At 36.3% G+C, this 25,805-nt stretch overlaps 7 protein-coding genes and 1 non-coding gene across 10 annotated transcripts; 4 read left to right on the top strand and 4 right to left on the bottom strand.

Moving 5' to 3' along the window:
• The first annotated feature begins 265 nt into the window (after positions 1 to 265).
• On the top strand, positions 266 to 2,549 carry LOC9309700 (probable xyloglucan endotransglucosylase/hydrolase protein 5). The gene is made up of 5 exons (XM_021022179.1): positions 266 to 578; positions 920 to 1,450; positions 1,533 to 1,633; positions 1,720 to 1,913; positions 2,001 to 2,549. The coding sequence occupies exons 2-5, from the start codon at positions 1,225 to 1,227 to the stop codon at positions 2,398 to 2,400; spliced, it is 921 nt and encodes a 306-aa protein (XP_020877838.1). The 5' UTR covers positions 266 to 578; positions 920 to 1,224; the 3' UTR covers positions 2,401 to 2,549.
• Positions 2,550 to 3,865: 1,316 nt separating this feature from the next.
• Positions 3,866 to 5,352, top strand: LOC9307660 (protein ELC-like). The gene has a single exon (XM_021022574.1). The coding sequence runs from the start codon at positions 4,032 to 4,034 to the stop codon at positions 5,136 to 5,138; it is 1,107 nt and encodes a 368-aa protein (XP_020878233.1). The 5' UTR covers positions 3,866 to 4,031; the 3' UTR covers positions 5,139 to 5,352.
• A 122-nt stretch (positions 5,353 to 5,474) lies between these two features.
• On the bottom strand, positions 5,475 to 7,133 carry LOC9309699 (nascent polypeptide-associated complex subunit alpha-like protein 3). The gene is made up of 4 exons (XM_002871544.2): positions 6,976 to 7,133; positions 6,648 to 6,723; positions 6,088 to 6,218; positions 5,475 to 5,995 (listed from the first exon to the last, which is right to left on the bottom strand). The coding sequence occupies exons 1-4, from the start codon at positions 7,030 to 7,032 to the stop codon at positions 5,645 to 5,647; spliced, it is 615 nt and encodes a 204-aa protein (XP_002871590.1). The 5' UTR covers positions 7,033 to 7,133; the 3' UTR covers positions 5,475 to 5,644.
• Positions 7,134 to 7,270: 137 nt separating this feature from the next.
• Positions 7,271 to 7,342, bottom strand: TRNAK-UUU. The gene has a single exon. It is a non-coding gene; the product is annotated as a tRNA-Lys (tRNA).
• A 77-nt stretch (positions 7,343 to 7,419) lies between these two features.
• On the top strand, positions 7,420 to 10,054 carry LOC9307659 (protein FIZZY-RELATED 3). Its single transcript, XM_021023775.1, has 7 exons — positions 7,420 to 8,212; positions 8,310 to 8,432; positions 8,523 to 8,627; positions 8,716 to 8,958; positions 9,230 to 9,526; positions 9,626 to 9,757; positions 9,857 to 10,054. The coding sequence occupies exons 1-7, from the start codon at positions 7,721 to 7,723 to the stop codon at positions 9,908 to 9,910; spliced, it is 1,446 nt and encodes a 481-aa protein (XP_020879434.1). The 5' UTR covers positions 7,420 to 7,720; the 3' UTR covers positions 9,911 to 10,054.
• Positions 9,943 to 11,423, bottom strand: LOC9309698 (ribosomal RNA large subunit methyltransferase E). The gene is made up of 6 exons (XM_002871543.2): positions 11,258 to 11,423; positions 11,077 to 11,163; positions 10,925 to 10,987; positions 10,744 to 10,842; positions 10,280 to 10,532; positions 9,943 to 10,189 (listed from the first exon to the last, which is right to left on the bottom strand). The coding sequence occupies exons 1-6, from the start codon at positions 11,333 to 11,335 to the stop codon at positions 10,080 to 10,082; spliced, it is 690 nt and encodes a 229-aa protein (XP_002871589.1). The 5' UTR covers positions 11,336 to 11,423; the 3' UTR covers positions 9,943 to 10,079.
• A 418-nt stretch (positions 11,424 to 11,841) lies between these two features.
• Positions 11,842 to 13,075, top strand: LOC9307658. The gene is made up of 2 exons (XM_002873583.2): positions 11,842 to 12,519; positions 12,833 to 13,075. Exons 1-2 carry the CDS (start codon positions 12,250 to 12,252, stop codon positions 12,935 to 12,937), a joined length of 375 nt encoding a protein of 124 aa, XP_002873629.1. The 5' UTR covers positions 11,842 to 12,249; the 3' UTR covers positions 12,938 to 13,075.
• A 4,713-nt stretch (positions 13,076 to 17,788) lies between these two features.
• LOC9307657 (telomere repeat-binding protein 4) lies at positions 17,789 to 21,640 on the bottom strand. 3 transcript variants are annotated; one of them, XM_021023774.1, is made up of 11 exons: positions 21,328 to 21,640; positions 20,755 to 20,861; positions 20,654 to 20,666; positions 19,934 to 20,533; positions 19,671 to 19,844; positions 19,531 to 19,584; positions 19,371 to 19,450; positions 19,034 to 19,275; positions 18,598 to 18,921; positions 18,439 to 18,502; positions 17,789 to 18,339 (listed from the first exon to the last, which is right to left on the bottom strand). In XM_021023774.1, exons 2-11 carry the CDS (start codon positions 20,833 to 20,835, stop codon positions 18,145 to 18,147), a joined length of 1,827 nt encoding a protein of 608 aa, XP_020879433.1. In that variant the 5' UTR covers positions 20,836 to 20,861; positions 21,328 to 21,640; the 3' UTR covers positions 17,789 to 18,144. The 3 variants fall into 3 exon arrangements, with proteins under 3 accessions (XP_020879433.1, XP_020879431.1, XP_020879432.1); XM_021023772.1 differs by having other exon boundaries at positions 19,934 to 20,666; XM_021023773.1 differs by lacking the exon at positions 21,328 to 21,640 and adding an exon at positions 21,192 to 21,290 and having other exon boundaries at positions 19,934 to 20,666.
• Between the last annotated feature and the right edge of the window lie 4,165 nt (positions 21,641 to 25,805).

The following is a 25,805-nucleotide window of genomic DNA, read 5'->3' as shown; positions in this document are numbered from 1 at the left end:
CCACGGGTCCACAGCGACCATCATTCATCGTTTCCATGGTCTACTAAATTTTAACACGGACTCATATATATACGAATTGCAGACCTGAATTTCCAGCTCATTAAAGCCTCTTAAGGCCCAATTACCGATATAAACAAGGCCCGTTCTCCGTTCCGTGTGAACGATGCCGTTTCATCTTTCCCCTTCTTCTCCGGTCCTCATGCCTGCGTCTCTATCGTTGGGGTGGAAATGCTAAGGCTTTTTTTTTTTTTTTTTTTTTTTCTTTTTTGATGCTGATTGGTTGATAATTATAGCTGGTTTCTCTGAATAATCTAGTTTGTATGTACATCTTTATATACAATTTAATTTTTTTGCGGATTAATTTAGGATTATCTGTTTAGTTGAGGAGACAACAGACAAGGATTTATCTTTATCCGTTGTTGGTCCATGTGGTAGTTGTTCTTGTTAGTTAGACACAAAAAAATCATAATGTGGGCTCTGAAATGTGATGAGATTGAAAGGTTGATTGTGTTATTCATTTACGAGTAAAGTTGCTTCAGCGAAGTAGAAACCAAAGAGAAAAGGGAACAAATTCTCAGGTGCTCTCCAAGAGTGTTTAGTCTATAGTTCACACATCTTGGAACTAGAAAAGCTTTTTGTTCTTTGATTTCAGCTTTGTTCATTATTTGAGAAAATGCACTCTGGTTATTTCTTTCTTGATGTTTTTCAGTTTTCTGTATACATATGAACTTGTAATTGTTTTCGTTATCTATAATGTGCTTGAACAGTTTTAATCTCTGTGTTTCTGTCCCTGGTGAATCGCACATGGTTCCAGTCATGTGATGATGTCTCTGTTGTAGCCCCCCTCTGGAAACTTGAACCTTTTTGGTTTGTTTTTCCCCAAAATCTATCTTTACTGATTTATTATCCCATTTATCAGGTCGGTTTGGATTCTACAGGGACACTGTGAAAGCTTCCAAGCAGATATGATGCTATTTTGAGTCAAATAGTATTTCTTTATTATCTTCTGCCCACAGATCTTAAACGTAAAAGCATCCAAAGATGCATTAATTAACATGGGGATGAGGTCCATGTGCCTCTGCAACACCTCTTCTGCAATCACATTCTGTTGCTTCCCTAAGTTACTGCTGCCAACATTGAAAGAAACCCCAAAGTGCAGTGATTATAATAATCAGATATTTTGTTAAGACTTAAGAGCAAGCTGATTAATGGCTATATATAGAAATGTCCGCGCAGTGTTTGTTTGGTGTGATGAGAGTGAGAATGGGTCGTCTTTCATCAACTCTCTGCCTCACCTTTCTGGTTATGGCCAAAGTTGCATTTGGTGTACCTCCTAAAAAGTCCATTAATGTTCCATTTGGAAGGAACTACTTCCCCACTTGGGCTTTTGATCACATTAAGTATCTCAACGGTGGTTCTGAAGTGCATCTCGTCCTCGACAAGTACACTGGTGAGTTTTGCTGCCTTCTATATTTCTCTGTCTCAAAATTTACTGTCCACTTCTTCTGATTGTTCTTGTTCGATGCACAAAGGCACTGGCTTTCAGTCCAAAGGTTCCTACTTGTTTGGCCACTTCAGTATGCACATAAAGATGGTTGCTGGTGACTCTGCCGGAACTGTGACCGCCTTCTATGTAAGCAAAGTCATTACTAAATTATTTGGAACATCTTCTTAAGTGCCAACTGAAATTATAGTTGTATTTTGCGTTTTTTTGTGCAGTTGTCATCGCAGAACTCAGAACATGATGAGATAGACTTTGAGTTTCTTGGGAACAGAACTGGCCAGCCTTACATTTTGCAGACAAACGTGTTTACAGGAGGCACTGGAAACCGTGAGCAGCGGATCAACCTCTGGTTTGATCCTTCCAAGGACTACCATTCCTATTCAGTTCTCTGGAACATGTATCAGATTGTGTAAGTTTGCCTTCCTCAAAAGTGTTATTTCTACTCACATCTAAGTGTATCGATCGATGTATATAACACAACAAAGCTGTACAACAGGTTCTTTGTGGATGATGTGCCGATAAGAGTGTTCAAGAATAGCAAAGACATTGGGGTGAAGTTTCCGTTCAACCAGCCGATGAAGATATATTCGAGTCTGTGGAATGCAGACGACTGGGCCACAAGGGGAGGGTTAGAGAAGACCAACTGGGAAAAAGCTCCTTTCGTCGCATCCTACAGAGGCTTCCACGTCGATGGATGTGAAGCTTCAGTGAATGCTAAGTTCTGCGAGACCCAGGGAAAACGTTGGTGGGATCAGAAAGAGTTCCAGGACTTGGACGCTAACCAATACAAGCGTCTCAAATGGGTTCGTAAGAGATACACCATCTACAATTACTGTACTGACCGCGTCCGATTTCCTGTGCCTCCTCCAGAGTGCCGCAGAGACCGCGACATATAGTGCTTATCTGGATTTTTTTTCAGATGGATAGCAAGATTTCCTACTTTTTATATGTTTTTTCGTCTTACAAGTTAATCTAGAAAAGTTTGAATTGTGACAACGGTGCATTTGACGTGACTTAAATGAAACCGAGAAATGAGTTTCCCTGACTGGTTATACAACCTCAACAAACTCATTGTCAGTTTGGCATGGAATCAGGAGACAGTACAAGAAATGAGGCTCTTGTCAGTTTGGCATGGAATCAGGAGACAGTTCAAGAAACTCATTGTTAAGCGACAACAAATAAATCCATAATAGATACGTTTTACGGTTTAGTTAAGACAAAGACAATAAACTTTACGTCTAAAACATAAGACTAAAATCTTTATTTATAGTAAATAGCCATGGATTCAAAAAGAATTAGGAAAATAGCTATGAGCTATAGTACTTTGTCTGTTGGATGTTGGAAAGCACGTGTAATTACACACATGCCCTTTATAACATGTTTTTTTCTCGAATTACATGTGATAGAATAATATATCTCTTTTTATCATACTATTTTCCGGTTTTACACGTTATTTATAAAGAGCACATGATATTTTTTGAAAAAACACTCTATTCAGTTTAATATATTTCTCTATCATGTTATTTTATAGTAATACACGTTTTTTATTATGATCACATGTGATTTTCTTTAAAAAAAGATTCTTATTTTCTAGTAATTCACGGTTTTTATTAAGATCACATGTTATTTCTTTGAAAAAACACTCTATTCAGTTTAATATCTTTCGCTATCATGTTATTTTGTAGTAATACACATTTTTTTATTATGATCACATGTAATTTCTTTAAAAAACGATTCTTATTTTCTAGTAATTCACGGTTTTTATTAAGATCACATGTTATTTCTTTATAAAAGATTCTATTCAAGTTTAATTTTTCCGTAACAATGTTTTATTTAAAAAAAAACTACGTAACAATGTTTTTTCTTAAAAATTCACTACGTTTTTTTAAATAGCATGTATTTTAGTTAAATATAACATGTGAAATTTAGATCTTACGTGCTATTTTGAAAAATATCACGAAACAATGTCGCCTACTGTAGATCTCAAAACAAACGGAGGATGGTTTTGTTATTTCACCTCTTCAGACAAGGTGGGTCCATGCTGTTTTCCGACAGAATTTTCTCTCTCTCCTAGTTTCTTAATTTATTTGTCAAATTTGGCTAGTTAGTAATATTACCCTTTATTTTAATCATCTGCAATTTCATTATGATTAATCAAAATGTTTTACAATGAGAGTTTGGAGTTTGGACAATGCATCTTGAAACATAAAAGTGAAATACAAAATGACAATCGGTTCTCTAGCTAATGATAGAATGAATTTTTTAAAATGAAAACTAGATTGTTTTTTAAATTTTAGGATTCTTATTAAATTTCAACTCTTAAGACTTTGTTTTTGTTTGGGTCAAAGTTTTGGTTTAGGTGCAGAATATTGGAATTTGAAATTTAGACTATTTTATTACTTTTGAAGAATTTTACATTATTTTTTCCCACAACTATTTGATCCAGTGTCAATCAATTCGCTGAATCGGAGTAACGAAGAAGTCGTCATCTGTCGTCGTCTTCAAGTAATCGGAATTTGACTTGCCAATGGCTCCTCCTCCGGCGAAGATGCAAGAGATCCACCAATTCCTTTCCTCCGCACTCTCCCAACGTGGCCCTTCCGCTCTCCCCTACGACGAGACCACCAAGTCGCTAATCCGTCAACACCTCCTTAACCTAATCTCTTCCTACACTTCCCTAGACCCGAAAACGGCGACGTTTACACACAACGATGGCCGATCCGTGATCCTTCTCCAAGCCGACGGCACAATCCCGATGCCTTTCCAAGGCGTCAACTACAACATCCCCGTCGTGATCTGGCTCCTCGAATCTTACCCTCACTATCCTCCTTGCGTTTACGTGAACCCTACGCGCGACATGATCATCAAGCGACCTCACACTAATGTCTCTCCTTCTGGACTCGTCTCTCTTCCTTACCTTCAAAATTGGGTTTACCCTAGCTCCAATCTCGTAGATCTCGCCTCTCATCTCAGCGCCGCCTTCTCCCGTGATCCGCCGCTTTACTCTCAGCGCCGTCCTCCTCCGCAACCGTCTCCTTCCATCGGATCTGGATACTCGAGACCTCTTAATCCTTACCAGACGGATGGTGCGGCGGAGGTTTATAAGAAGAACGCGATCAACAAGATTGTTGAGATGGTTCATGGTGATCTTGTATTGATGAGGAGTGCTAGAGAAGTGGAGACGGAAGGATTACTGAGTTTACAATCTGGACTTAAGAGAAGAGAAGAGGAGATCAACAATGGTTTGAAGGAGATGGTGAATGAGAAAGAGACCTTAGAGCAGCAATTACAGGTTATTGCCATGAATACTGATGTTCTTGGTTCTTGGATTAGGGAGAATCAAGGGAAGGCTAAGAATTTGCTAGTAGATTTGGATGTTGGTGATGCATTTGAATGCAGTGAGACATTGTCCAAACAGATGTTAGAGTGTACTGCACTGGATTTAGCCATTGAAGATGTTGTTTATTCCATGGATAAATCGTTTCGAGATGGTTCGTTGCCGTTTGATCAGTATTTGAGGAATGTGAGGTTGTTGTCGAGGGAGCAGTTCTTCCACCGAGCCACGGCTGAGAAAGTTAGGGAGATACAGATGGATGCTCAGGTTGCTTCCATTGCAGCTAGGTTGCACTCGTGAAAACTTGGGCAAGTATTTTTGGTGATTACTATTTCTATTCGATTTTATTGTCTATAGGAATCTACACTATACACCAGTGCGTATACAAAGTTGAAATCGATCACGTTTTGGGTTTATCTTCTCTGTCATCAATTTGTTTCTCCTTCTGCAATTCCCATCTCTCAAACTCTCATTTGGTCTCTCTATAAGACAATAGTCCTGTTAAACACTTAAACTCATGACTTCCACTCGAACTATATCTACACGATTTAGCAAAAGTTTCAATTTCTGGAGGCTTCACTATTATCGAAAGAAAAATGAAACACTTGCAATTCTCTTGATAGGATGATAAGTGAATAAACAGTATAAACTCACGAAAATCCACTCAAATTGAAATTGTAAATATGAAATGAGTCCAAACTTATGGTATATAATGATACAACATGCAAAATCACTTGAAAGGAAAAGGGAAAACAAAACACAAAAAAAAACACGAAAACCACATCAAAGTAGAAAAAGTTTCAGATTTAGGTGGTAAGCTCCATGATGGCAGAGACTATATCTCCATTAGCGGCCTTAAGAGCTTTAACTGCCCTTGGCTTAGAAACTCCTGCTTGGGTCATCACCAGCTCGATGTCCTTTGGCTCTACTCCCTCCTCGTCCACCTCTTCATCATCATCCTGAACAGCAGCTGCAGCTGCAGCACTCGATGTTTCTCCCTGTGAAATCACATTGCTGAGGTTAGGAGCCTTGAACTGCTCTGCGGCCTGACTCTGAAGCTGGGAGCTCAAATCCTCTATCTTGGCCTCACCAAAGATCACATATGTATCTGATGCTGGACTCTTGAACACATCAGGTTTTGATATCACAAACAAGATCTGCATTTTTTCAATCCGCATTCTATCAATAAATTTTGAAACATAGGAAACAATGAACACAACAAAGATTGGATTGTCAGAAGACCACAAACATTCTTGCTCTTTTTGACGGTGACACGGCTAACACCAGTGATGGGTTTCATCCCAAGCTTCAACATCGCTTTACGACTCTTTTTCTCACTTCTGCTTTGTTTTGACCGGCCGCCGGCCTCTCCATCATGTCCTGGTTTACAAAAAATCATAGGGGCTGTCATGACTCAGCTTATAAGAATTGATACCGAATTCCTTATTCTATATTTACAAGAGGAATCAAACATTCACCAATCAGTAGCATCTACCAAACACAGGTCTCCAGCTAATGATTCGTACAATTCCAGGATGATAAGATGGATTAAACAAATAGGCAAATTACAACAACGCTACAGATTTTCATCAAATAGACATATCTGCTACTCCTCGACACGAAAGTAAATTCAAGTTCAACATAGCTGCCCGAGTTATAAAAGACATGAATGGAACTAACCACATCAAAATTCGAAACATCTAGCATTTTGGCATATAAATTTATAGAATGCGGCGGCTTCCACACATAGTGTTGCAAGGAGACATTAAATGCATTTGTGGACTCTAATAATGAATAGAAGATACTTACCATCCTCCGCCTCGTCATCGTCGTCGGAATCATCCTCATCATTGTCATCATCGTCTTCAACCTCAGGCTTATCAAGCTACAATTCCAGATCAGAAGAAATTAGATATTTGTCGACTTAAGCAATGCGACAATCGATATATGTTCATGGAGTTCTTCAAAAGAAGATTCAGATCTAAAATTGGTAACTCCAGTGTTTAAAAAATCTAAACCAGTAACTTAGATCGATTTAGGAAGAAATCAATAATATGAATCCAGCTCAATCATTTTCAGACTTTGAGATAACAAGACAAAAAAAAAAAAAGGGTAGAACAAGAGAGATCATCATTACATCGATCTTCTGTTCTTCCAATTTGGCGGCGAGCTCCTCTTTCTGTTCGGCAGTCATGATTGAGAGAGAGAGAGAGAATTATCGGTGAGTGACGAAACCCTAAAACCCCTTGGAAAGATGGAATTGATTGCTTCCAAGATAAAAATGGTTAAAACTCGTTTTGAAGTAAGTGCACCGAGTCGGGTTTGGTTTATAGTTTTTATGTATCCTAAACCAGAAAATAGACTCGAAATTTTGGGGACCAAACCGGAAAGGACAAGACAGATGGTTCCAAAACTAAATAGTCAATAAAATCCGCCGTCTGTGGGGATCGAACCCACGGCCACGTGGTTAAAAGCCACGCGCTCTACCACTGAGCTAAGACGGCTTTGATGTTTAAATATCCAGATTGATTAAATTAAACTAAACTCGTTATTTAGTTAATTTAATTATCCAGATTGATCTTCTTCCACGCTAGGACCAAAGATCTGACCGTTGGAGCATGAACTCCACAAATCCGATGAGACATGGTTTCTTTCATAAATGTACATATTTTAATCAGATCCCGCTCCTATATACTATTATATAATCTCTCCCACCACCAAAATTTGACCGTTGGAGAACATTACTCTTTGCAAAAGAAGGAAAAAAATAAAAAAAAGAGATAAGCTCTCTTTGATTCTTTTGCAATCTTCTCCTTCGGTTGTTCCTTGTCTCAATCTCTGACCAAACCAACACTTCCAGTGATTTTGAATAGAACCCAGAAATGGCATCGCCACAGAGTACCAAAACCGGCTTGAATCTACCCGCAGGGATGAACCAGACTTCGTTGCGCCTGGAGACGTTTTCGAGCTCATTTCGTGGGATTTCGAGTTTATCCTCGCCGTCTAAATCCACTTGCAGCGACAGATTCATACCGTGCAGATCTTCTTCGAGACTCCATGCTTTCGATCTGCAGGATAAGGAACCGACTACGCCTGTTAAAGAGGGAGGGAACGAAGCCTACTCCAGACTTTTGAAATCTGAGCTTTTTGGATCTGATTTTGCTTCTCCTTGTTTGTCTCCTGCAGGTCGTCAAGGATCTGCTTCTTCTCCGATGAGTCCATGTACTAACATGTTGAGATTCAAGACGGATCGTTCCAATTCAAGCCCTAGTTCGCCGTTTTCTCCTTCCATTCTCGGAAATGATAATGGTCTCTCCAGTGACTCGTCTCCGCCTCCGAAACCGCCTCGCAAGGTTCCTAAAACACCTCATAAGGTATTATATCGTTTAGATCTATCTAATCTGTTTATGTGATGTCATTACAGATTCATGAGAGGTAGAAATTAAAGTTTTTGTTTTGTTGTGGTCTCAGGTCTTGGATGCTCCTTCCTTACAAGATGACTTCTACTTGAATGTTGTGGACTGGAGCTCACAGAATGTTCTTGCGGTTGGGCTTGGTACTTGTGTCTATCTTTGGACGGCTTCCAATAGCAAAGTGAGTGTTTTGATATACTTGACTAGTTTTAAGATTTGCATAATGTTTTTGGTTGTGGTGGATTCATTTAACAGTGACTTTATTGGTTAGGTGACGAAGTTATGCGACCTAGGGCCTAATGACAGCGTGTGCTCGGTTCAGTGGACACGGGAAGGTTCATATATATCTATTGGTACAAGTCATGGTCAGGTTCAGGTGTGTTGTTGTTTACCTTCCAATCTGTGGTTGTTGAAAGTTTTGTTTGGATGCATTGAAGTTGCTAAAGGTTTAATTTTGCTGGCAGGTTTGGGACGGAATACAGTGCAAGAGAGTCCGAACCATGGGAGGTCATCAGACGAGAACTGGTGTCTTGGCATGGAACTCAAGGATCTTATCATCAGGGAGCAGAGACAGAAACATCCTTCAACATGATATCCGAGTCCAGAGCGATTATGTCAGCAAACTCGTGGGGCACAAATCTGAAGTCTGCGGTCTGAAATGGTCTCACGATGATAGAGAGCTTGCGTCTGGAGGCAATGATAATCAGGTGATCTTCAGCATATATAAGCTTATTCGGTGCTCTACAATCTCTGTGTTCCATATAATCAGAGCAAAAGCTATGAACTGCTTTTCTTGTTCCAATTCACCAGGCCAAAGAGAGTTGGTTAATGAGAGACTTTCAACTGCTCTCTAACCAATTCACAACAGCTTTAATCTCCTAACTACAATAGACCTTTAGCTAAGATTTGACCTGTTGAACTTCTTTGAAGCTTATCATATTAACAAATATTGGTGGGTATTTTTTTTTTTTGAAACAGTTATTGGTCTGGAACAATCATTCACAGCAACCTATTCTGAAGCTGACTGAGCATACAGCAGCGGTTAAGGCAATTACATGGTCTCCTCATCAGAGCAGCCTCCTTGCTTCAGGAGGTGGAACCGCAGACAGATGCATTAGATTCTGGAACACGACAAACGGACATCAGTTAAACAGCATTGACACTGGGAGCCAGGTCTGCAATCTGGCATGGAGCAAGAATGTTAACGAGATAGTGAGCACTCACGGGTACTCTCAAAACCAAATCATGCTCTGGAAGTACCCATCCATGTCAAAGGTACATAGTTTATTTCACACTTGAAAGCTCATTTCGTGATCTTTGTCTCTCTTCTACTATATATAAACTGACGCATCAACCGATGATTGTTTTCTGTAGGTTGCAACACTTACTGGCCACAGTATGAGAGTACTTTACTTGGCTACGTCACCTGATGGCCAGACTATAGTGACCGGAGCAGGAGATGAGACCCTGCGGTTTTGGAACGTCTTCCCTTCAGTGAAAATGCAGGTTTGTATTCTTTTTCGAGTTTTGGAATCCCTTCAGACCAGAATCAGATCTTCCAGCTCTTTCTGCTCAGTTGAGTGATGACCATTTTTGTGTTTACAGACACCAGTGAAGGACACAGGTCTATGGTCATTGGGGAGGACACAGATCCGATAAATAACAGTGTCAACCTTAATTTGTTCAATTTGTTCACACGCAACAACCCCTGCATTCTATTTATTCAATTTGTTCTTTTCCTTTGTAAACTACATAATCCAAGAAAATACTGAATACATCAATTAAAAAAGTGTTACCATTGGATTTCCATTGTATATGAAAGCTTTTACTATCGAAATCCCTGGCAAATCAAGTAAATTTCTCGAGATGATGATCTTGTAGCTTTTGGCCTCAACCAAGACGCCTTGTTAAAGATAGGCTTGCAAATTCGAGCAAAATCTAAACAAATAGACACAGTGTCAATGTAAAGAAGAAGCATTTTTTCAATTGTATTGTAGTTGGACTCTATGTTACAGTTCTTTCCCGTACCTTGAGCGTCCTCGCTCTCTAGAAGCTTGATTACAAGATGACCCCCATGCCTAAGTACACCACGACGACTTTCGTTGCTTGGAACCTCATCGCCTCCATCATTATCATCATCAGGTGACTGAGAGATAGCAGCTTGACCAACAGCCAAATCAAGTGCACGCATTCCCAATTCAGCAGACAGAGCTGCATCTCTAGTGGTAATTCCAGATACTGAGTGACACATATCTGAAAGAATGACTGAAAATCCCAATTGCTGCACCACAGAGCAATCCATAACTTGTGTTACAACAGTTTTATAAAAAACAAAAACATCAACCATGGTCAGGGAAACCAAGTCCCCAACCCCAACATACAGTTCATGAACAAGAAAGATCCTAACTTTTCATGACTATTGCTGTTATCATCAACAAATAGAGGAGATAAAGTCACAGAGACAGTTTCCAATCATGAATTCTAATAATCACCTGAGGCGATAACTCCCGAATCGTTTGTCTGGGAAAGTTTAAAACATCGGCGGCAATGGTTTGCACTCGAGAATCACACTGTGGAGGAACCTTCACCTTCTGCTCTGAAATTAAAAAAAAAAAGCTCATGGATTCACACAGTTTAGAGCATAAAGACTACATTTTTGAAGCTTCCTCTGACCTTTATATCCATACCGACGACAATTCCACCACTTTTAAGTGGACCTAAGCTTTGGCAAGCAACCTGAACAGAAGCATAGCAACAAATTCAAGATTAAGCCTCTTTACACAGAATTCGAAACTTGGAATTGATGGAATCTAAAAAAAAAAGACCTGAAGCCAAGCACCAGGCGCGCAACCCAGGTCAAGAACAGAGGAGCCTGGTTTGATGAGCTTGTACTGTTTTTGAATCTGTAGAAGCTGTAGTTGCAGAGAGAGAGAGAGAGAGATAAAGAGAAGAGTCAATGTAAGAAGAAGGAGACGAAGCAGAAGAGGGCATGAATGTAATTATGACCTTGAAAGCAGAGCGAGCAACATAGCCAAGACGTTGAGCTTCCCTGTAGAAAAAGTCCGGCACACCTGCCCCACTCATCTCCTCCGGCGCCGACAACAACCGATTTCTTCTGCTTCCCTTTTTTGTTTTACCAAAACCTTATAAACCGGGTTTATTGAACCATATAAAATGCCTCGAGCTATTTCATTAACCAATGTAATTTAAAATTTTGCCTATATCAAATAATACCGCAAAACGTATTCATCTCCTATATACTATACATCAAAGATATGTACAGTATATTAAACTTGACTAAACCAATAGATGTTCGATTTTACAGAGTTTAGATTGACATTAACAATTTGACCTATATGTCAAAAAATATTCAAGGATGCAAAGACTAAGATAAACCAATAGAAATTTAAATTAGAGAGGTTCTTAAATATGTGAGTACTCATCTAATATATGATAAACTAATGTTATATCGGTGAAATCCATTGGAACTTGGACTATTTACTTGATTGTCTTGTAATTAATTTTGTTTTACAGCAATGCATTATGCATGTAATCATTTTTCTCAATTTGAAAGTTGTATTAATTTAACATGAAATAGTATTAGCTAAATCCAGAAAAGAAAACTCAAATTTTCCAAAAGCAAAAATTCATTAAAAATTTAAAGACAAAATTCATTAAAAATAATTTTAAAACTGATATTCATTTTCAATTTGGTGTTAAGTGTAAAAAAAATACATAATTTTGTTTATGGAAATAAATACATTAATGTATTGTTGACATTATGTAAATTTCTTAAGATACGTTTCCATTTGTGGTGCAAAATAGCGAACATACATTAATGTATTTGGAGATTTTGTAATCTCTTTAAGATATCTTTCTATATAAGGTGAAAAATAACGAAGATGAGAAAACACATGGCACAATTGTATCCTTAAGGTGATAAATTTTGTGTATATAAAAAGACTTGAAACTCGTTAAAACGATAACAAGGATAAGATATGGAGGCTGAATCTACTAGTTCTGGACATCGACGACAGAAACGTCCACGGCAGAGGAGATCGTCGGAGGTGATCAGTTATGAGAACAGCGTTGCAAATCTGTCAAAGGAAGGTAAAGAGACGTTGATGATTGTGAGTCGCAGAAGGCAACTGAATAAAATCCCAAATACGTCTTGTACTGTGTTTGATAATACGTGTCCTCGTTACAACTGGCTTCGTTCTGGTTGGATCGCTGAGGAGCGTCTTAAGCCCCATGACCGACTTTACCGGGTAATTATATTATTCTTTTCTTTTGATATATCGTCTTGTGATGGAAAATTAATATGCTATCAACTAAGTGATAATAGTTTAGCTGTTAGCTTAGCTTCATGTAGATTTAGATATTTTCTACTAGACTCACTTTCTTATTGTCACCGCAAAATTCACAATTCATGAGTTTTAAGAATTAGTTATCTTTGCCAACTCTTAGTTTTTACTTCATATCTGATTTTTCATATATATATATGTATAATACGTTTTAATCATTTAATTTCAATGTGTATTATATAACATGTTTTAATATTCATTTAATTTCAATGTGCAGTATTTTTACGATCCTTTAGGGCAAATGTATGGTACTCGGGGAGAAGTGGATCAAATCTATGCAGATATTGAAAAATCGCGCGCAATAGTCGTTTTCGACAAGTAATCTATTTTGTAGACTTAAGTTGTTGTGAATTGATGAATTTATGGCCATATTATGTAAACGGCCAAAATTTTCAAATCCAGATTATTTTAGATAAAACAAATTATGTATTTTTTTTTTGTATGAAAATCAATCAAGGATCTCATTGTTTGGTGTTTATTTAAATTGCTCTTGCTTTTTTTTTTTGGTTACTATTATATTGTGTTTTCAAAATTAAATTTGGTGTTTTACAGCTAAAACAATAATTTGAGAGGGAGTTGCTAGTTAGGGACTATATATATATATATATATATATATTTTGGTCAAATAGTTAGGGACTATATTTAATCAATAATTTTACATCTTGGTTTTTAGGAATCAAAGTGTAACTAACCTATTATGTAACAAAGTTGCAACTAGGCCTGGGCGTTCGGTTGTTATAACTTCTACCCAATAGATAATGAAATGCTTTGAAAACGATATAATCATTGACAAAAAAATTCAATAATTGGTAATACTTTTCAATTACGTTTTTGGGAGTAAAATATATGTTCTGAATTTTGTAATGTGTCTTTAAAGAGCCAAACTTCCAACTTCTGGCAGAAACACACTCTGTTTCTCAATTTTCTAAATTTGAAATGGAATTAAAAATATTTGTTCAATAATTTGGTAATATATATGTTCATTTTCATGAATATCTGAGTTTCGATTTGAACTCAAATAGAGTAGTTGGATCGAGCAACAAAGACTGAAACAAGAGTAGCCACACATGATTCTTCAACTTGAAAGATTTATGTACCAGTGTGAGCATTTTAGATGTTTGTTTGAGTAATGTGTTTATTTTTGTATACGTATTAGCATTTTTTTAATGTTTGTATCAGTGTGAGAACAAAAGTTACGTTTGTGTGCATCAGTGCATGTTTACCTTTAGTGTATGTGTTCGGGTAATGCGTTTATGTGTATGTGTTTTGTGTAATGCGTTTATGTGTATGTTTATGTTTAGTGTTTGTGTTCGTCTAATGCGAACTGTATATGTGGGAGTTAAAATATATTGGAAAAGAGAGAGCTAGTAGTGAGTACACTACACAATCAAGTAAGAAATAATTAAGGAAATGTAGCATATAATGATATAAGTAAACAATAAGAAAAGACAGAAGTAAGCAGAGAGGAATCAAGGAAGCAAACAATACATTAAGGAAATAAAGAAACAAGCAATGCACTAAGAAAATGAATTAAAGAATCAAATAAACAAAGCAATAGAGAATCAAATAAACAAAGCTAAGCATGTAAAGAATCAAATAAACTAAGCAGAGGAATCAAACAAGCAAAGAACCAAGTAAAGCACTAAGCACAGGAATTATCAAACAAGCTATCAAACAAGCAAACAAACAAGTAATGCACTAAGCAGAGTGATCAAACAAGCAAAGAGACAAGCAATGCACTAAGCAGAGGAATCAAACAAGCAAAGAAACAAGGATTTCATTGTTTGGTGTTTATTTAAATTGTTCTTATTTGTTTTTTTTTTGGTTAGTTTTATATTTTGTATTCAAAATCTAATTTGGTGTTTTACGGCTAAAACAATAATTTGAGAGGGAGTTGCTAGTTAAGGATTTTATTTAATCAATACTGTAATTTTCTTGGTTTTATGAACCAAAGTGTAACTAAGTTTTAACCACAATCAGTAATAGATGTGATTAGAACTTAGAACACAGTAAGGCAAGCAGAGACTAATTTATTCTTCTATAGCCTAAGATTTATAAGAGATGTACATTAACATAAAAAAAAAACTTACAAAACATAAGTAGAATCTAGTTAAAGAAGAAATACATACCTCCTCGCCCAGACGACAGATTCTTGTAGTAATGCAGCGTTTTGAATATTTTAAACGTATAGTCAAGACTCAGCAAGACAGAGAATTAAATACTAAATTCATATAGTATCATCCGTATTTAATAGAGATTCAGCAGTAGTTTGAATTTCACATTCTTGGGATGTCTTTAGACAATCCTTACAAGCAGAACATTGAACGTTATTATGCTGCCCCAGCCACAGCAAACTATCTTTTAATAGAGACAATCGAACTATAGAGATAGATTTCTCGAATCCTTTACTTACGGACATAGATCGACAAGCATATGATCTTAGCTTCTGTTAGGCAACATCGGACTATGCTGTCCCAGCTCCAGCAATATATATTTAATCGGACAATTGCCTTATTAAAGGACTTTTATTCTCCATCAGTTTGCAGAACATTGAACTGTATCGTTTAAGCAGAGGATTGAATTTCTCAGAACATCATTGTTCAAGCCTTAATAAAGACTGACCATAGCAGAATTTTGAAGGTTATATCAAGCTGTCCCAGCACAGCAAGACATAGATTGACAAGCATATGTTACTATGAGCAGAACATTGAACGTTGTTGTGCTGCCCAGCCACAGCAAACTATCTTTTAATACACAATCGAGATTCCAACCTCGGAACACCATCAAACATAAGTCCTATTAAAGAACATTTATGCTCCATCAATTTGCAGAGTATTGAATTTCATATCTCAGTGAGATGTATAGTTTAAGCAGAGATTGACGTTCTATATAGCAGAATATTGAATGTTAATGCTGTCCAGCAATATATCTTTAATCGGGCAATTGCCTTATCAAAAGGACTTTTATTCTCCATCAAGTAGCAGAATATTGAACTGTATCGTTAAAGCAGAGAATTGAATTTCTCAGGACATCATTGTCCAAGCCTTAATAAAGGCTGATCTTAGCAGAGATATTTGAAGTTTATATCAAGCTGTCCCAGTCCAGCAAGACAATAGAGCTATTATTTGTAGAGATTGATTTCTCTAATCCTTTACTTACGGACATAGACTGACAAGCATATGATCAAACTACGGACATAGATTGACAAGCATATGATCTTAGCTACGGACATAGATCGACAAGCATATGATCTAGCTTTTCTGTTTGGCAACATCGGACTATGCCGTCCCAGCTACAGCAATTCATCTTTAATCGAACAATTGCCTTATTAAAGGACTTGAATTCTCCATAAACTTGCAGAATATTGAATTCTATAAGCAGAGAATTGAATTTCTCGGGACATCATTGTCCAAGCCTTAATACAGGCTGATCTTAGCAGAAATTTTGAACTTTATTTCAAGCTGTCCCAATACAGCAAGACAATAGAACTATAGAGACTGGTTTCTCCAATCTTTTACTTACGGACATATATATCGACAAGCATATGATCTAGCTTCAGTTAGGCAACATCAGATTATGCTGTCCCAGCAACAGCAACATATATTTAATCGGACAATTGCCTTATTCATATCTTTTAAGCAGAGAAATAAATATCTCGGAACATCACTGTTCACGCCTTAATAAAGGCTGCAGAATTTTGAAGTTCATGTCAAGCTGTCCCAGTACAGCAAGACATAGATTGACAAGCATATGAACTTAGCTTCTGTTAGGCAACATCGGACTATGCTGTCCCAGCTACAGCAATATATCTTTAAACGGACAATTGCCTTATTAAAAGGACTTTTATTCTCCATCAGTTTGCAGGATATTGAATTGTATCGTTTAAGTAGAGAATTGAAATTCTCGGAACATCATTGTTCAAGCCCTAATAAAGGCTGCAGAATTTTGAAGTTTATATCAAGCTGTCCCAGCACAGCAAGACAATACAACTATAGAGATTGATTTCTCCAATCTCTTACTTACGAACATAGATCGACAAGCATATGATCTTAGGCAACATCGGACTATACGGGACAATTTCCCCAAGTTAGAAACCGGACAGACACAATCATATAATGTGTTGTCCCTTTCTTTTGGGTTTAAGAGAAAACAGAAAACTTTAAACAAACTAAAACCTAAGACAAAAAATAAAAACTTTTTTAAGTAAAGATCCCTCGAAAAAGAAGAAAACGTAAATCCAAAAGAGGGTCTTTCGATGTGTGAGATTTTAAAATCTGAATTTGCAAATAAAGGTTTCAAATTTAAGAAAACTAGAATCACGAAAGTTAGAAAAGCCTTCGGAAAAAAAGAATCCAAAAGAGAGGGCTTTTGATTTGAAATTAATCAGAAAACCCTAATCTGAAACCAAAAAAAAAACATAAAATCTTAAAAGAGAAATACAAGTTTTGAAATTGAAAACCCTAAGATGAAAAAGACACCAAAAAAATTAGGGCTTTCGGATTTGATTGATGAAAACCTAATCGAAGTTTTGATTTTGGAACAGAAAAGTTTGAAATCTAAGAACCTAAACGGAAGAAAAACATACACTATGTTAAACAAACCCAGATTCAAAGAAGGGGTAGTTCTGCATAATCAAAAACGATACCTGAAGATGGTTCGGAGAAACTCCGAGAAGAAAAAGGAAACGAGAGCGAAAGAAGAAAATTGAAATTGTGAGAATTATCCACGAAAGATTAATTATGATCGGCTTATATAGACAGAGCTCCTGGTCCTAGTTATGATGGGCTTAAGAGCATAGGCCCATATCTGCGTTTCAGAATTTCCTTTTTTTTTACCCTTTTCCATTTTTGTTGGCATCTTTTATTAATATTTTAATAATTTTCTATTACAATTTCCTTTTCTAGTTTTCTTGGTCACACGTATTAACATTCTATAACTAAAAAGAACAATGAACAACAGCACGAATCTAAGAAATCACCATGTTCGTTGTTATTTTACTCAACACGTCAAATAGAACCGCCACATCAACTTTTCTGCAAGATTGAATAGTATAAATATAATCATAAAAGAAACTTAGGTATAACTTTAACATTCAGAAAACAAACAGACCATACAGATTCGAGATGATGGTTTTTGGAAGTAAAAAAGATATGTCAAATGGTTAAGATATTGATAAGAGAGTACTCAAAGTTACACTGCCATAGATTGAATTGAATGATGAACAAAAAAATAAAAGAATTGTCTAAAAATTACATGTCCCCTTTATCCATGGACCAACCACCAATATCACTGTATAGTCTGTATTACATAATCAAATCAACTAGAAATTTGGAATGAACAGACGTACCATAAAAGTAACCAAAAGTGCCAAGGAACGTCAAGTTTCTACCAGCTATGATTACAAAAAAAAATGTCTTCTTTCCAGAAATTAAGTATGGTTCTGTACTTTTGTTGTTTGCCTTTGTACAGTTGTCCACTTTGGTTCCTTAGTCGTCAAGTGAAAGTTATTGTTATTAACATTCTCCTTCTTTACACGGACGAACCTGATTCAACCACCATTGTTGTACTTGTAGCCACCTGATGTTTCCCGTTCTGTTTCATTTGGTGCTGTGACCAAAACCTATGTGCTCCTAAGACTCTGTCTAGCAGATCTTGAGGCACTGGTTCTCCTCTTCGTTGCTGTGGTGATATACTTGCTGTGTGAACCAACGTTTTCCATTTGTCCTGCAACAAAACACAAAGTTATTGGAACCATTTAGCTACAAATTGTAGCGGCTAAGATTCAAAGTGTGTTTGATCATTTTCTGATATGTGTTCTCATACCTTCAAGTCCACATAGGTTCGATGACTTGCATTTTCAAAAGAACGCAACTTCACATCACGCCATCTGTGAAATAAGATGATGATCTATCATTAGTTTGACCCCATAACCATGGTCCATATTATCGTATTAACCATCATCAACCAAAACAGTCTTTTTACCTTCCAGTCCCAACTTCTTCAACTGCTCGTACTAGAGCTTCTACCTCTGTAACAGAGAATGGTCTCCTGGTTCTGCGCTGTGAAAGCTCTGTACGCTTAGGTTTCTCGTTAACTGGAACAAGTGCAAGAGCCTCGGATTCCAAGGCCGAAACTGGAACCAGCGCTCTTGAATCTGATGAAGGTTGTTCATCAGCTGCTGATATGTCACTCGGATGTGGGACTAATTCATGATTGTTCTCCACACTATTTCCCAAATTAATCAGGGGATCTTCATCTTGGAGAGGGATAGGAATTCTAGTATCTAACGAAGGAGAAGCTGCGGACCTAGCAAGAGCAAATGATTTTCCTTAGGTATACCTCTAGAGCTTTAAATTTATCCATACACAAAAGTAAAACTTGCAGCGACAAAAATATATAAGAGCAAGTTTGTTAGTACCTTTCTGACAACTTTGTAGAATCAGTTGGCATGGAAAAGACAGGAGTTTCAGAACAAAGAGGTACAGGCAGTGTTTCCAGACCAGGCTCCAATGTGAAGCCAAGGTTGCCAAGATTTTCTCTACACGAAAGACCAGTCTGTGATAGTGTGTTGTTGTCATCTCTAACCTTCTTCCCTTGGACTAACACCCCAATACGTATTCCACCACCAAGTAAAGCAGTAACAGCCTCCTTCACTGTCCTCTGCAACCAAAAAGATTATGTAAATACTTCATCATTGTACACAGTAGAACAAAAAATCTAAAGAGAACGGTAGGAAAAGACGTTTAATCAAGCACCTTCAATAAGCCTACTGTTGCTGTCTCTGGAACTTCAACAACAAGCTCTGGAATCCTAAGGGACTTGATGCTGAACTTTACTGCAAACAATGAAATAACATGAGACCCACATATCATGTCTCGGTCAATAAGACTGTGAATTATCAACTGATCAAAGTACCACGGGAGTCCTTCGAAAGAAGACCTATTTTTGCAGCAGAGAAATCACCATTTTCTGCATTTAACAAAGAAGCCAAAAAATTATGAATCACAACCATATCAGCCAGGTAATAAAGCATCTGGATATAGACTGATATGTACCTGATTCTCCCTTTTCAGGTGAATTAGAAACACTTTCACTACTGAGCCCTCCATCATAATTAACCACTAACCCTTTGGCAGACAATCTTCTCTTCTTATGAACGGTCTCACGCTTCCATGGGTTGTAACCATAACATAATTTTCTCTTGCGGTACAGAGCCTTCAAACGACCATCTAGACAGATATCCGCAAGCAAAGTAAGGCCAGAGCGGCAGAAAAAAAAATGCACCAAAGAGAAACACAGTAATATATATGATACTAACCTGTTCTAGTGTCTTCAAAACACTTCAACTTGGAGATTGATCTCCCGCCGTATTTTGTCTTCACTGACTGCATTATTCTTCTATTTCCAACCCGGAAGGGAGGCCTATATGACTTACATTTGTCACTAAATTTATAATACTTACAATAGTTTTCGTCATCATCTCTGCAAACTAACTTAGAATGATTCCCATATCCTTCAAAAGAATCATTAGGGAGTTGATCCGTGCATGGTGGCAATTTTACATCTCCATCCAGATGGACCGATTCTGGAGACTGCAAATGTAAATGACTTGGATCCTTTAAGGCACCAGTTGCTTCTCCTTGTCCAGACCCGGCATCCTCATTAACAACACATGTTTCCTCCCCTACCAGGGACTTCAAACCACACGCCGGCTTACAATCAGAAACCGGTGTTTTCTCCAAAATGCAATCATTTTCCAAAGACGAAAATGGCAAACAAGTCACGCTCGTATTTTCACTAGTAGACTTTGAAGCTGGGTTTCCTTGATCGAAAAACTTAGATAGACAAGGCTTGTTATAGCCATCTTCAAGTTCTTGCTTAAGCTTAACCACTCCACCCAAATGATCAAGATTATCACCTTCAAATGCATAGGTAGACGTTGAGGAACTTTCACTTTCTTCCAGCAACTTGCCAGCAAGAGAAGCTAGCAAATCAATAGCACAGATCTCACTTTCATAATCATCATCAGCTCTCTTACCTGACACCTTCCTCTACAAGAGATAAACAAAAGTCATCAGAGACGTATTAAAAACATAGAAAAAAAAAAACAAATCCAAATGAAGCACACGAATCTTTTACCCTGCTTGAACGAGGAGCCTTGGGAATATTGGGGAAATCAAAACCTTTAGAGCCACAACTTAACTTCCTTTTGACCACCATCTCTCAATTATGCATAACAGAACTACCTGCAAAATTTATTCACCACAAAACTTTTAATCTCATGATGATCACCTCCAGCAAAATTAAGCTCAGGATGAAATCAGTATAATTTGAACAAATTGTGAAACTAGTGATCTACAGATCCCATGTCAAATGCAAAATCAGGAAGACAAAACTAAACCCTAAAAGATTCAGATCATTAATGAAACCCCAAACCCTTTGATCAAAGTTTTTTTTTTTTTTTTAAACATGCAAAAATGCAGCGAAACAAGCAACGTGTCACGCAAAAACTGAGATCAAAGAAACGAGAAACGCAAATGTTCACAATTTACGTAGAAACAAACGAGAAACATGACCTTACTGATCAGATCTCGATTGTCAACTTCTGACAAGCCGGCAAATATTTATCCGACATCAGATTTTGTCAGATCGAGGTTAGAATCAGAAAACAGAATTGAGATCATCATGAATTCTGATGAAAAAAAAACTCACCTAATTAGCCAACAACGATTCCTGGATCACAATATCGCGCCAGTTAATTATATATAGATCACGCAAACTGAATAATTACGCAACCTTTACCCAGTAAATGATCCTCTCACGAATCTCTGATTAGAACAATTGTGCTATACAATGAAAACTTTACAGAGACTTGGAAATTCTAAGATTTTAGAGAAAAAAGATTTAGCGATCGTCCTTGTCTTTCTCTCTCTCTCTTCTAGAATAGAAATAACGAAGAAGACATAAAACCCTTTGAAAAGAAAAAACCAACAACTGAAAAAAAGCTTAAACCCCCATTTGAAGAAAATAAATACACACAGTTTTTGTAAACAAGAGAAAAAAATAAAAATTATATTAACAACGGAACCGGATGTGGGAGTTGAAGGTTATTGGTTTTACCGGCTAAAGCCAGTCACTCTTCTTACCATTTTTTTTGTTTTTTAACGACATGTGGAGGATCCTCTCACTACACGAAACCTATTTTCTTTGTCATTGTCAGAAAAAAAAAAAAAAAAAAGAGTTAATTTCGGGATTGGATAAAAATTATAATATTCCCATTTTGAAGGGAATATTATGAGGCTGTGATACCGCGTGGAATCCCTTCTTTTACTGTTCCAGTGCACGTTTTTACATCATTGGTCCACGTGTTTTCTTTTGCTGACGTGGTATTACACCTGGAATTTATTTTGCCTATCAGAAATTAATAATTGTCCGAGTGGTGGTTCGTTTAATTCGATTCTTTGCTTTTAAGTCTAGTTATTTGGTCGTCTTAGGTAGAGTAAGGTTAACATGATTCGAAACTATTGAATTCTTCCCCATAAATATTTTCAAAAGCTCTATTTATGACTTTTATTGGTCAAATATTAATGTTGGGTAAGTTTATTCAGAGTTATTAAATAGTTTGCGATGAAATCGTTTAATATTTGACTGGCAGCCACGATTAACATCTTTCCCTAGCAGTCGAAACTTTCCCTACAATGGAATCGTTTAATATTAACATGAATGAAGGTTAAATAGTACATTTAATTAGGATAATTATCCATGATCTGTTTCTAATAAACATTATAGTGTTAAGCATATTCCTAATTGTAAAAAATGTTTAATTACTTGGTGAGACGGATTTAGGGAAAGTTAAATAAATTACAAAAAATTATGTTGTATATGAGATCCAACCACCTAACAAAACGAGTATATTCCATTTTGATTTGAAAGTCAGTTGGCATAAGCTTATCTTAAGATATATACTAGTAAAATAACAAAGAAATAAAATAAAACAAAAGTACTAAAATATGTATATATGGAAAGACAAGATTTCACATGGTTGATTGTCACACTCATACACTGTCTTGTTTTTTTAATACGCCGATAATATTGGATTTATATCCATGTTGTTGTGTTTAGAAGAAATCCATGTGTTTGTGTTTCATGTAGATGTGATATAGTCTACGTACACACATATATTTGCCAACGGAACATTTTCAGAATTTTATAATATGATGAGATCTGTTATATACATATAAAACATACCAAGTTGTTCTTCCAACTTCAAAGTTCGATAATGTTATGGGAATTAATCATACACACTGTTGACGAAGACAACTAATTAATATTATGCAGTGACGATAACATATTTATTGTATATATATATGTCAAAATAACATCAAATTATGTTAACAAATAGTATATATTTATTCATCTAAGGTGTATTTTTGATCCCAATGTTTTTAAATATCAACAACGAATGTGTGTAGGAGGCAGAAATGTTTTTAAAAAGAATAGCACAAAAATCGAAGAATTTCATGCATTTTGCTTCGGCGGAAGAAGCAAATGGTAGACTTAAAATAAAAGGTTGAAAGAGTTGAATGACCATCCATCTCATTTTTTACCATTTGAAATGAATAAGTTAGAAAATTGATTCAACCCATTCAACCCAAAAAGTTGAAAAAATGAATAAATTATGAAGGAAAATTGTTCAACCCTTATAACTACTATTTCGCAGAAGAATGAATTGAATGATGTTTAACTTTTTTTTGTTCAATTCAAAAATTTTCAACCATTCATCTATATGTCATCCATTTGCAGCCATAGATCTGGTCTTTACTCGTTTGCAAGTTCGTTCGTTTGGTTGAACAGCTTTTTTTTCTCCTTTAAACTTTTTTTTTTCTCTGTCACCAAGTTGAAGAAAAGCAATCACGTATTATCGTTCATCACATGGTTCTCATATCCTGGCAACATATCGATATTGATATAAAATTCCGTTTGCCCAAAAGAATCTCAATATCTTACATTATACATTAACATCTACGTTTAATTTGAAACAGTGGCTTTGAGACGGTTACGTATTCTTGAAGGCCGTATATATTCGTTGAGGTGGTTGAAATAAACTTATTCGACATGTCAACTTAGACTTCATCTCCAATCAAATGTTCTTATCGTTCAGATCTTGTGTATGTGTGTTATGGAAAATAGATCTATGGGTGTGTTTGATTTCATCGTTCCTACAGGCTACACATTAAAAAGAGAAGTCACTATATATAGTGGCGGAGCTAGGACGAACTTTTATTGGGGTCAAAATTATACAAAACAAAAAAGAATACTGAAATGCACTTTAAAAAACAAATTATAAGCCCAAATTTTAGAAAACTTTACATTGTCTAAATTATTATATTGTATTATGTATTTGGATTCAATCTAAAAGATCAAATCTTTGTAGCTATAAGAATATGGATTTTCTATTTTTTTTTTAAGTAAATCATGAGTTTAAGTCAAATTTATAGGGGTCAATGTCAAATCTTCAGTGGAGTTAATGTTATAATTTCTTAAAAAACATAAAGGGTAATTAAATTTTGTTGGGGTCAGTTGACCCCCTCCACTACACTTGCCTCCGCCACTTATATATTAAAATAATGTACAGCAGTTTTTTTTATGAAAATGATGACTTTTTAGCTTGTTAATCTCATTGCGACTTTTCTTTTGTTTCATTAAATATGAAATCTAGAGTTAATTTTAAAGTTTAAGATATTACAAGAAAATCATTCATTTAAATTAGTGCACACTTCATCAAAAAAATAAAAAGTTAGTGCACACTAACACTTGTAAATATCATCAAGAAATATACTTCTTTTTATTCAAATCTTAACTCTAAATATGATCTTATAATAATTGTTCGATCATGCCCGATACATTGCAAAGCTACATGGTTATGCCTAAGCTATCAGTATTATACCTTTTCCACCGAAATCACGCTAGAGTTGGAGCCGTTCCCATTCTCAGATTCAGTTCCTATGCGTAAATATATAGTCCCATATAAAATAAACTTTGGTTTTTGACCAGAAGCGCGATACAAACATAAATTTCCCAGACAAAAACAAAGACAATTTTCCAAAGAATACGATTTTTCTGTTATGATTGGAAAATGGGTCGGAAACAGAAAATAGCTAGTAATAATAGTAAAGTAATTTATGTATTAAATGGGTCCAAGTGGGAGGTGGATGCGTGAGTGAAAAAGATACCACTAGTAAGAAGTAGTTCAACTGTTCAAGTAACCTTTTAATTAAAGAGAAAGCGTTGCGTGAAGAACAATCTATAACCGTCAACTATGACTAAAACTATAAAAGAAGTAAAGATGCAAAACTCAAACGTAAAATGGATTTCCTCGTGCCGAAAGATAAAACTTCCACATGTATATCTTATTTTAGCATCACATCATCATCATCATAATATTATTGTCATCACCATCATAAATTCATATTTCATAATGATGATGTTGGTATGATGATGATGATTAGGCAATAAAAACATTGGGCTTTTTAAAAGTTTGAGTTTTCACATGGGTTGCCTCATCATTAATACAATTGGGCTTTTCAAGAGTGGAATTTGCTTCTGATTGCAAAGATTCAGTCTTGGGCCTAATAGTGTAGGAGAATACTTGCGTTTCGCGAGATAGCCTAAGAACCCTCGACATTTTAGAAAGAGTTCGATAGTATCTTTTAGTCTACATCTCTTCAAACAAATCAAGTAAGTGAAGCAAGTGTTCTCTTTAACCGCGTCTGATTCTATCATTTTTCCAAAGTTATCGGATTGGCTCCAACCTGTTGTATCGGCCGGATTACCCAAAGGACTAGTTGGTCTCAGCGAATGATTAATGAATTAGTTTCTTTTGAGGGAATGATTTTTTTGCCGGAAATAGAGGTTTAACGTTGAGTTCACCTAATACGTAACTTTGCATGAGTTGCACAGCACCATTTATAAACAAAAGTCAATCAAATGTGAAAATGAAGTATGACCCATTTCTTATAGACTTGTCACCGATATAATCAAGCATGTAAGCGGAAGCAAGATTTGAATATTGTCAATTATACATGATAGACTTATATATTATGTTTCAACCACCAGGATTCAATTACGCCCAACCGATGAGTTGAGTCTGAGTGTCCTTGATCGATACTCGAGAGTTAGCAAACAAGAAC

This window comes from Arabidopsis lyrata (assembly GCF_000004255.2).
Source record: "Arabidopsis lyrata subsp. lyrata unplaced genomic scaffold ARALYscaffold_6, whole genome shotgun sequence".
In the NCBI taxonomy this organism is placed as follows: Eukaryota; Viridiplantae; Streptophyta; class Magnoliopsida; order Brassicales; family Brassicaceae; genus Arabidopsis; species Arabidopsis lyrata.
The sequence above is the reverse complement of the archived record's forward strand: the minus strand, read 5'-3'. Positions and strand labels throughout refer to the sequence as shown.

Excerpts from the sequence above, each read along its gene's own strand:
- LOC9309700 (XM_021022179.1), top strand. The coding sequence starts at position 1,225 with ATGTCCGCGCAGTGTTTGTTTGGTGTGATGAGAGTGAGAATGGGTCGT. Across the intron at positions 1,634-1,719 it reads GAACTGTGACCGCCTTCTAT|TTGTCATCGCAGAACTCAGA; the intron begins GTAAGCAAAGTC and ends TTTTTTGTGCAG. Across the intron at positions 1,914-2,000 it reads TGGAACATGTATCAGATTGT|GTTCTTTGTGGATGATGTGC; the intron begins GTAAGTTTGCCT and ends GCTGTACAACAG.
- LOC9307660 (XM_021022574.1), top strand. The coding sequence starts at position 4,032 with ATGGCTCCTCCTCCGGCGAAGATGCAAGAGATCCACCAATTCCTTTCC.
- LOC9309699 (XM_002871544.2), bottom strand. The coding sequence starts at position 7,032 with ATGACTGCCGAACAGAAAGAGGAGCTCGCCGCCAAATTGGAAGAACAG. Across the intron at positions 6,219-6,647 it reads CGATGACGAGGCGGAGGATG|GACATGATGGAGAGGCCGGC; the intron begins GTAAGTATCTTC and ends TTTGTAAACCAG. Across the intron at positions 5,996-6,087 it reads CCGTCAAAAAGAGCAAGAAT|ATCTTGTTTGTGATATCAAA; the intron begins GTTTGTGGTCTT and ends GAAAAAATGCAG.
- LOC9307659 (XM_021023775.1), top strand. The coding sequence starts at position 7,721 with ATGGCATCGCCACAGAGTACCAAAACCGGCTTGAATCTACCCGCAGGG. Across the intron at positions 8,959-9,229 it reads CTGGAGGCAATGATAATCAG|TTATTGGTCTGGAACAATCA; the intron begins GTGATCTTCAGC and ends TTTTTGAAACAG. Across the intron at positions 9,527-9,625 it reads AGTACCCATCCATGTCAAAG|GTTGCAACACTTACTGGCCA; the intron begins GTACATAGTTTA and ends TGTTTTCTGTAG.
- LOC9309698 (XM_002871543.2), bottom strand. The coding sequence starts at position 11,335 with ATGAGTGGGGCAGGTGTGCCGGACTTTTTCTACAGGGAAGCTCAACGT. Across the intron at positions 11,164-11,257 it reads TTGCTCGCTCTGCTTTCAAG|CTTCTACAGATTCAAAAACA; the intron begins GTCATAATTACA and ends CTGCAACTACAG. Across the intron at positions 10,533-10,743 it reads TTCGGGAGTTATCGCCTCAG|CAATTGGGATTTTCAGTCAT; the intron begins GTGATTATTAGA and ends TCTGTGGTGCAG.
- LOC9307658 (XM_002873583.2), top strand. The coding sequence starts at position 12,250 with ATGGAGGCTGAATCTACTAGTTCTGGACATCGACGACAGAAACGTCCA. Across the intron at positions 12,520-12,832 it reads CCCATGACCGACTTTACCGG|TATTTTTACGATCCTTTAGG; the intron begins GTAATTATATTA and ends TTCAATGTGCAG.
- LOC9307657 (XM_021023772.1), bottom strand. The coding sequence starts at position 20,835 with ATGGTGGTCAAAAGGAAGTTAAGTTGTGGCTCTAAAGGTTTTGATTTC. Across the intron at positions 19,276-19,370 it reads CAACAGTAGGCTTATTGAAG|AGGACAGTGAAGGAGGCTGT; the intron begins GTGCTTGATTAA and ends TTTTGGTTGCAG. Across the intron at positions 18,503-18,597 it reads GAAGAAGTTGGGACTGGAAG|ATGGCGTGATGTGAAGTTGC; the intron begins GTAAAAAGACTG and ends CTTATTTCACAG.